General features: G+C 33.4%; 1 protein-coding gene across 1 annotated transcript; it reads left to right on the top strand.

The window, feature by feature from the left end:
- Window positions 1–472: 472 nt before the first annotated feature.
- Window positions 473–9,408, top strand: LOC112755123 (protoporphyrinogen oxidase 2). Its single transcript, XM_025803033.3, has 18 exons — window positions 473–681; window positions 956–995; window positions 1,275–1,410; window positions 2,147–2,212; window positions 2,437–2,487; window positions 2,625–2,681; window positions 3,843–3,919; window positions 4,069–4,105; window positions 4,258–4,323; window positions 4,864–4,904; window positions 5,576–5,714; window positions 5,885–6,052; window positions 7,348–7,422; window positions 7,732–7,855; window positions 7,944–8,052; window positions 8,151–8,225; window positions 8,298–8,404; window positions 8,953–9,408. The coding sequence occupies exons 1-18, from the start codon at window positions 651–653 to the stop codon at window positions 9,069–9,071; spliced, it is 1,518 nt and encodes a 505-aa protein (XP_025658818.1). The 5' UTR covers window positions 473–650; the 3' UTR covers window positions 9,072–9,408.
- Window positions 9,409–9,991: the final 583 nt, after the last annotated feature.

Raw genomic sequence — 9,991 nt, 5'->3', positions numbered from 1 at the left:
TATAAACACAGTAATTAACTAGCTAGCAATGTATACAAGATTAAGCTAACAGTAATACACATAACAGTTAATTAGAAATGCACATGAATATAAACTAACAATGCACAATATATGTACACACATAAACAATTACTTTATAAATTTTTTAAATGAATATTATCACTCCTATTTTGATAATGTTATTTTTTTTATAAATTCGTACAACATATAATATAAAATACATTATCAAAAATAAAAATAAAATCATCATTTTCCATTTTTTAATCAATGACGTAAATTTTTAATTCAAATCACATAAAATTTATTAATATGAAATTATTATAAAAAAAATTCTGTAATCAAAATAAAAAACTTAAAATATTTATAAAAATATTTGTATCTGAATTACACATGAGAAGTAGAAGAGAATTTAGTTGTTTAAAAAAGATTTGAGAATTTTAAATTTATAAAGCAAAAAATAGAATAAAGAACTAGTCTAAAAATGAATTTTTGGCATGTGAAATTGTGAATAGCTTCAGTCATCACTGATTCACTGAATATGCTGCCCCGGCGCGTAGACCAAAAACATATATGAGCTTTGAGGCTTTGACCACTGACCATATCCCAATTCCCAACTGCTGAGTGCGCTAACCACCAAAACGCACACAAACATGGCTTCCTCTGCCGAACACGATAACCCAAGTAACCCCCTTCACTCTCTCTCAACGCTCACATTTTCTCTAATTTCTGCCTATTATTATGATTATGATATTGGTTATTACTTCAAACAGTAATTAAAACGTTATCTTTGTGCATGTATTCATTTGAGTGTAGAACTAAAGCGCAATTCAGAGAATGTGTCACAATTCAGTGTTATAGTTCCATTGTTTATTTAATGATGTATTTTGAATTGTTTTCTACCCCCTCAAATTGCCTAATTATCGAAACCTTGACTTGGTCCTTGTTGGTTTTGCAGGATCTGCAAAAAGAGTTGCTGTTGTTGGTGCTGGGGTAAGGTACGTTTTTTCTTCTTCTTTCCTTGGTATCATCAAATTTTCTGTTGCTTTTATCGTTTCTATATATCTTTGTAATTAGTTATTTGCTAATTCTTGAACTTATGGGTAGCCTTGGTATAATAGTTATAATGAATTAAAGTACAAGTGGGGGCACTGATAGCATTGTGCCACTTATTGTGTCTAAAATTGAGTTTAAAATGAATGATAAAATGTCATTTCAAGTTGTTTCTTTCTTAGTCGCGATAACTAGCACTGTCTAACTTTGTATTGTGGTGGAAGTGGGCTTGCTGCGGCTTACACATTGAAATCACATGGTCTGGATGTCACTGTATTCGAAGCTGAAGCAAGAGCTGGTGGGAGGTTAAAAAGTGTCTCACATGATGGTCTAGTTTGGGATGAGGGAGCTAATACAATGGTAAGTTTACTAGTAGCAAGTGTGCCGAGATACTTAAAAATTAAAAGCTACAATATGTGTTAGCTATGACCCATAGATACTGACTTGGACACTCCACATTACTTTGACATGGGCCCGGATAGCTAGACACAGAAAAATCTTAAAATGATAGGACATGGATGCATATGTATATGTTCAAGATTTTTATTTTATCATGTCTCTGCCAAAACTTTTTGAAACATTCTTAAAACATGTCATTTGTGTCAATGCTTGTTTCTACTAAGTTTGTTTCAATAAAGTATCCTTTTATTGGCATTTTTTTAGCTTATATCATCAGTAGATTGAAGATAGAGATAACTAGAAGTGTATTGAATTGGGAGTTCCCTGCAATGTATTGAGGAACTGAAGAAAATCCGGGGAAACTCTGCACAGAACCTATAGGGTACAAAGAAGAAGAGTTATAATCATAACTTCTTGCTAACTAATAGGTTCTAACTTCTAACAAACTACTCCTAAGTAACTTATGTGTCCTTACATATGAACATGAATCATACTACCTAGCAATTTGGTCTCTATAAAGTTTCACAACTTTGATCTTTGCATCAACAATTATTTATGTGAACTTTGTTTGAAGAGCACATTTTGTTTTAGAGGAGGGCTTGTAAGTTGTATGTTGTAATTAGTTTAATTTGTTCTACACATGCTTCAATGCCAGAAGTTCTTGCTATTTCGTTGTAAATTTATTTGCATTGTGCAGACTGCAAGTGAATTGGAGGTTAAAGAATTGATTGAAGCTCTTGGCCTTCAAGGAAAGCAACAGTTTGTAAGAATCTTCTATCTTGGAGAATTAAACGTACAAGAATACAATTTCATATTACTAAGCCTCTCTTTCATTTATCTTTGACTGCTGGCCTCTTTCTAAACTCTATCTATTTGAGCCTCAGCTCTTTGACTTATAATTTTGATTTTGTTGTTGGAATTGGAACTTTAATAATATTTATTGAATCTTTATTCTGGTTATAAATGATATTCTTTTTATCATTACAGCCAAACTCACAGCATAAGCGCTATATTGCGAAAAACGGAAAACCAGTTCTGGTATGTCTTGCATACAAGTTTTGGTTTTCTAAATTATCGGTTTCTTTTTCAACTACTATAACTGTTAAATGGGTTTCCATGCTTTTTGGCTATCTATTTCTCACAATTAAGTATGAAATGTGGCAACATTTTCAAAGGTACCAACAAATCCTGCTGCACTACTGAAGACGCAACTCCTGTCTGCACGCTCAAAGGTTCCTTTCCCAGAACATACCTAAGGATCTTCCTGCTTCCAAGCTTATGGAATTTTAACTGTCATGTTCTTGCAACATTTTGTATATTAGTAATGCTACCTACATATACTAACAACACACACACACACACACACACACACACACATACACACACACATTTTTTAATATCATTTGATACCCACTGTAACATTTTACAAAGTGTTCAGATTTGGGGAAATCTTTGTGTATCTTTTTTCTTTTTTAATTTGTTTGGCAGCTGTCAGAACATTTTCCAATGTTTGCAAAATGTAGTTTAATAGTTTAAGTAAATCATGAATCTCAAGACTGAAATCAATCTGAGGGTTTGGGATATGCATGGTATATTAGTTGACCTTTGGTGGCACTAGCTCTGGGATGTGACAAGTATGTCCAAAAAGAGATATAAGGTTATAAGCTCAAAAATTAGACCTATGGTGTGACTTTATTGGTACAGAAAACACTGATGCACCTCCACGCAGATGATCACTAGTTATTTCTCTGTCATACATATTCTTTAGAACTCAAAAATATCCGATATGAACTCTGTCCTTATCTAATACCTTCAACAGGTTTGCTCATGCTAACTATCCTAGGCTGTTTCCTAGATTGGTGAAGACCAGGTGTAGGTCTTAGTTTCCTTCAATATTTTTCAATCAAACCAAACAATAGTTTATAGCTCAACGCCTCAACCTACCTGGCACACAGAAGATTTTCCCACCCCCTAATATGCAGGTATCTCATGTTAGTCTTCTCGGTGTTCACGATTACTTTTCAACATTCAACATCTCATGAACTTGAGCTTTCATCATCTGATGTTTGCACATTTTAGATATATTTCATTCTCGCAATTGTTTGCAGATGAAAAGTTCTTGCTTGCTCTCTAAGAATACCAAACTTGGGAATCTAAAATGAGATGCACTCTACGACATTGAAACCTAAGTTAGAAAATAAGATAAAGTTCTAGACATAATTTGGATGAGGGAGTGATTTATATAGAAGATAAATTAGAGCTTATTTTTTTGCTGTCCTTTTATTTCTATTGGTGATGTTGATTACCTGCTCTAAATATAGCTGGTAAAACCTAGTCATGTATTCACCATTAAAAATATATAAGCTTGCCTGCTGATTTTCTATAATTTGCAGATCCAGCTAATTTTTGAACCATTTATGTGGAAGAGAAGTGACCCTTCTAGTGTGTGTGATGAAAATTACACAGAAAGGTGCGATAATCTAAGTTATTCACATCAAGTTCTATAGAAGACCCTTGCTTTCTCTGTACTTTTTTTTTTAACAGATTTATCCGTACTTTATATTGTACCATATGTCGAAAATGGTATCCTCTGATGACCTTTTATTTTCTTTCTTTCAGCGTTGGTAGTTTCTTTGAACGTCATTTTGGGCAAGAGGTATACACCACATGGCATTACCATCACCCGTGTGTAATTTTTCTGCTAATTTCTAACATGTTAAATGCTTACTGTGCATACAATTCCTGGTGCATAGTATTCTTTGCGTGGACTGATGTGGCTTTTGTCTTCTTATAACAAATTGTTTGAAGGTCGTGGACTATCTTATTGATCCTTTTGTAGGTGGTACAAGTGCAGCAGATCCGGAATCTCTTTCTGTGAGTTCATTCTCAGAATTTGAAATATTTCTACAGTAGTTCATATTTCAGGCTTTTCAATATGAATTTGGTTGTAACTGATTTTGGATATAATATCTTAGTCTGTTGTTCTTCAAATTCTATAATTTATATACCAAGGAATTAGTTGACTACATAGAAACTAGGCAGTCCTAGGAATTAGTTGTATAGACACTAAGCACTCTCCTAGAAAATTCTCACTTATATATAATACACACTTCAATATCAATAGGAGCAAGCTTTTGTTCTCTCTCTCTCTCTCTCACACACAGACACACACCTATTTCTTAATCTTTTCAACTCATATTAACGACTGACTAATGGTGTCCTAAAAATAAATCACGTGACTACTGCGTTCAAACAGAACATTTGCGCACTCACAAGCATGATACCATGGAAACTTGGTCAAAATGCTGGTCAAACCTTAAGATTTTATAATTTAACCAGTTGGGACAAAAGCTTTAATTGCCCTATCTTTTGAGTTTTTGAATCTAATTTGCTTCCTTCATATATTTCAAACAGATATGCCATACTTTCCCAGAGCTATGGGATTTGGAGAAGAGGTATTACACTTGCATGTAGTGCTGTTAAATTAAAAATTAATGGAGTCAATGATGCCTGATATTTTTAGCTCAAAACTATATTCTAGTTGATCTTTTCCCTTGAAATCAATATAATATGAACTATAGAGTCCTGACTCCCTCTCAGCTGTATACTGTTTCCAAACTCATTGGTGTTATATTAAAGAATATAATAAGGAATGGCTATAATGATTTTTTTGATATGACAAAGTTGTGTCCTCATTGCACAGGGACCTGGTGAACTATCTGAATCATTTTTGCCATATATGTGCAAAAGCCATGACTCTTTCTCTGTAGGCAATTTCAAATTCATGTTTATTTGTTCATTTGTATTCCATGTATTGTATAATGTTCAACTGTGGCTTTTCAGCCTTTTTGCACTTTAGTAGCCTTAGTTGCACCCAAACTGTTGACTATATAGTTTAGCCAAGTGGTAAGTGCTCAATTCAAAATAACAGAAACAATCTGATTTAGTACTTGTTCAGGGGAAAGAGTTGCCACCCGAAAATTTGCACATTCTACATAACTTAGCCTTTTAGCTACAAAGAATTGAAATTTGAATATGGGAGTTTAGCATGAGTCTTTCCTAGATATGAAAACATCATTTTTATTTATATATTTTGAGTAATGTTTGTGTACCCTATACGTTTCAGGTTTGGCTCCATTATAACTGGAGCTTTGAAGTCAAAGTTATTTTCTAAACCGGATAAAACTAGTCAAAGGAAGGTAAAGATTGCATCAAGAAAAGACAAGCACAAGCGTGGTTCATTTTCTTTCTTGGGTGGGATGCAGGTATTGACTCATTGTGCAAATATTTCTTCTCTATGAAAAAAGAGGGGAGGGGGGGGGGGGGGGGACAAACAAACAAACGTGTTTTGCCTGATTAGAGACATAACATTGAATATCAAATTTGTATGTTTAGCAACGTCTCTTCCTTCATTATGTAATTTTATCCAGTGCAGACACTGACTGATGCATTGTGCAAAGAGCTCGGTCAAGATGACCTTAAATTAAATTCAAAGGTTTTGACATTAGCGTACAATCATGATGGAAGTTCTTCATCACAAAATTGGTCTATTTCTTGTGCTTCCAACCAAAACATAGAAGGTGTTGATGCTGTAATTATGACGGTTAGTATGGTTTTTTTTGTTGTTATCACTTTTTACTTTGACATTGATATCCCATTAGGTGAGGTTAGGTTTATACATAAAATGTTATATTGGTCTACCATAAGCCATGTGTGCAGTTAAACTATGAAATCTAAATATTGTTTAAATATTTTTCACTTAATAATTTTTCTTAGCTTCCCTCTTCCTCCTTCCGAAATAGTTCAAAAAAGGGAAGTCAGGGAAAGGCTTATCTGCCATACAACAACAACAAAACCTTGTCCACTAGGTGAGGTCGGCTATATAGATCAAACGACGAACGACGTTATTGAACTCTATCATGTATTATGTCTACAGAGAAACTGTTTATATGTAGATCTCGTTTGACTACCTCATGAATAGTCTTCCTAGGTCTTCGTCTGCCTTTCACCCTTTGTCCATCTTCCATCTCAACCATCCTCTTAACTAGGTGCTCTGTCGGTCTTCTTCTCACATGTCAAAACCACCTGAGACGCGATTTTACTATCTTTTCCACGATAGGTGCTACTCCAACTCTCTCTCTTATATCTTCGCCCCTTATTCTATCCAATCGCGTATGACCACTCATCTAACTCAACATCTTAATTTCTGCCACACTTGACTTATGTTCGTGCTCCTCTTTGACTGTCCAACACTCTATACCATAAAGCATAACCAATCTGATAGCAGTGCGGTAGAATTTATCTTTAAGTTTTAAAGACATTTTTTTCACATATGAAACCAAACGCACTCCACCATTTTGACCAACTTGCCTAAATCCTATTATTTACATCCTGTTCAATCCTCCATTATCCTTATGATACACCAAAAATACTTAAAATTTTTAACTTTTCGTAGGATGTTTTCTCCAATCTTCACCTCTGTATTAGGGTTTTCTTTTCGGCGGCCGAACTTACATTCCATATATTCTGTCTTGCTACGGCTTATGCGCAGACCATACACTTCTAGAACTTATCTCCATAAATCAAACTTCTTATTTAGGTGTTTCCTTGATTCTCCCATAAGGACGATATTATTGGCAAAAAGCATGCACCATGGCACAGGCTTTTGAATATGCTCTATGAGTACTTCAAAGACTAATGTAAAATGGTATGGACTTAAGGATAATTCCTAATGTAATCCTATACTAATAGAAAATTTCTCTGTCACACCATCTTATCTGCTATAAAAGGAAAGAAAAACTTTAATTTTGTTGAGCACAATGCCGGTAATTTTATTTCATTACACAGTTTTTGTGGAACTTATTACACATTGTAAGTTGTTACTTTTGTTGTACTTAGGCTCCCCTATCTAATGTCAAGGAGATGAAGATCACAAAAAGGGCAACCCCGTTCCCACTTAATTTTCTTCCTGAGGTACACAATATTTTTCAAGTTGATCTGCACTTCGGTTAGTTCACTTCAAATTTTAATGTTTAGTGTATATAGGGTGACATCTTATGCTCTTCTTTCACCATTACAACTTGGTCTGGCCTATCACAGAGTGTTATAGCCTAGAAAAATCCATTTGCTTGTGAATTTGAATGCTTACCATGTTTTAATTGGAGTTTGTGCATCATCTATATTTTAGAGGATGTTCCCATAAATATGAACTAATTAGATTGTGCCTTTACTACTTTCCATTTGTTAGAGTTTTCCAAAAGTATCTCACAATTCTTATTGTAGGTGACCTATGTGCCACTCTCGGTCATAATCACCACCTTTAGAAAGGAGAATGTTAAGAGACCCCTTGAGGGATTTGGAGTTCTTGTTCCTTCAAAAGAGCAACAAAATGGTTTAAAAACTCTTGGTACTTCTTCCATAAGTCTATTCCTCAATCAAACCTCAATAGCCTAAAATATTTTCTGACATGTCTGATTAATAATTTTTCTCAACAGGTACACTTTTTTCCTCTATGATGTTTCCAGATCGTGCACCCAGTGATTTACATCTCTACACCACCTTTATAGGGGGGACAAGAAACACGGATCTCGCAAAAGCTTCAACGTACTTTATATCATAGTTATAATCATATGTTTCTGGAAAACCGCATATATTCTTTTCTTTTTCTCTCCTTTTTGCCTACTCATTCTTGTTCACTGCAGTGATGAGCTTAAGAGCATTGTGACTTCTGACCTGAGAAACTTGTTGGGAGCAGAGGGAGAGCCCACATTTGTCAAGTATGTCACGTCATCGATTTCTTTTTGGTGTAAACTCTACTTAGTGTTCTTACATATTACATTTAATGGCAGCCATTTCTATTGGAGCAAAGGCTTTCCTTTGTATGGGCGTAACTATGCATTAGTTCTTCAAGCTATTGACAAAATGGAAAAAGATCTTCCTGGATTTTTCTATGCAGGTAACTTCTTTTGGTAAAGATTTGATTGTTAAAGTATAATTCTACCAATTGTAAAAGAAATGATTGCTAATTTACAGTTGGTATAATTATTCAACTACATAATTTATGGTTGGTAGAAATCATTGCTTGCATTCACAAGTTTATGGTGGCTCTAACCTAAACTAAACACACAAATTTTTGTTGAGGTCAGATGAAGCCACAAGTGCATTTATGCAAAGTTGTAAATGCTAAAATTCTATGCAGATCTCTTCTATCCAATTCTTATAAGGATAACATCATATAAAACTGTGCATTAGCTAACTTTCCTAAGGTTTAGTGAAATTCATCATGATTCTGTTTGTCCAGGTTTGTGTTGTCATATTTATAGGAATATTAGTGTTATATTTTACAAAATATAAGAGGGTATTGGGTGTATGTTGTAAAAGATAGAAGAGAGTCAGTTAAATTTTACCAGATCCCAAGAGAGGCGAGTATAATTTTCCCTATAAAAATTGATGAGTTGTACAATAATTTAAATTCTGATTTGCTTTAAATGAATAAATTGGCAGGTAACCACAAAGGTGGGCTCTCAGTTGGCAAAGCAATAGCCTCAGGTTGTAAAGCAGCTGATCTTGTTATCACTTACCTCAACTCTTCTTCAGAGAACAACATAGTGCCTGATAAATGATTGTCATGTGTTGTATGCTTTCTTTTTACGACTATGCTACGTATATACTAAAATCAGCTACCAGTATAAAATACATGTTAGAATACAGATATACATTAAAAATAAATTAAACCATACATGTATTTATACACAAATACATTGGTGGCTGATTTTGGTATACGAATAATATTTTTGTTCTTTTTATCATAATGGTTTTATTAACCCTATTTAGCTTTGATGAACATTGTAATATCTAATGCTCTTTATAAATAGTCCCCTTTTTGAATTGAGGAAAGGAAACTCAAGGAAGTTCATTCTAATCCAATCATTTATATAAGCGAGAATTGTTATGCCGAAATACAAATTGAGCTTAAACTTTTACCATACTCTTAGGAGAACTAGCGCCTCCATGACGTGGATATTTCTTACTCATACAAATATTATGGATAAATTTTTATCAAGAAAAAAGTAAAAATTGAGAATTGATTTTTTTTACCCAACAATTAGCCAATAAACGAAAAAGCAAGAGGAAGAGAGAAATATGTTTTGGTTTATTGAAGAGAAACAAAAATTTTAAGAGAAAAATAATATTAGACTAATTGCTGGAAGAAAAATTAATTTCCTAGATTGGAGGCAAGAGAATACATTATATTTACTCCAAACAATTAAATATCCCTAAATTTATTTAAAATTTAAACTAAATACAAAAATCTAGATTGTTTATTTATCCATTAGTAGGTTTATTGCACTATTTATCTATCTGTTATATATAATATAATAATATATAAAAAAAGATCAAAGTAAGATTATATAATAAGCTAATAACACTTAAGTTTTCAAGTTTTTTTTGTTTTCTTTTTTTCTTATAATTTTGTTGTGTCAACACCAAATTTATTTTGTAACAACATAGACAATAATATATATTTATATGGACTCCTTTT

Source organism: Arachis hypogaea, chromosome 16, assembly GCF_003086295.3.
Source record: "Arachis hypogaea cultivar Tifrunner chromosome 16, arahy.Tifrunner.gnm2.J5K5, whole genome shotgun sequence".
NCBI classification, from domain to species: Eukaryota; Viridiplantae; Streptophyta; class Magnoliopsida; order Fabales; family Fabaceae; genus Arachis; species Arachis hypogaea.
Note: the sequence above shows the minus strand (reverse complement) of the source record. Positions and strands in the feature narration are given on the sequence as shown.

Excerpts from the sequence above, each read along its gene's own strand:
- LOC112755123 (XM_025803033.3), top strand. The coding sequence starts at position 651 with ATGGCTTCCTCTGCCGAACACGATAACCCAA. Across the intron at positions 4,106-4,257 it reads AACGTCATTTTGGGCAAGAG|GTCGTGGACTATCTTATTGA; the intron begins GTATACACCACA and ends AATTGTTTGAAG. Across the intron at positions 6,053-7,347 it reads TTGATGCTGTAATTATGACG|GCTCCCCTATCTAATGTCAA; the intron begins GTTAGTATGGTT and ends TGTTGTACTTAG.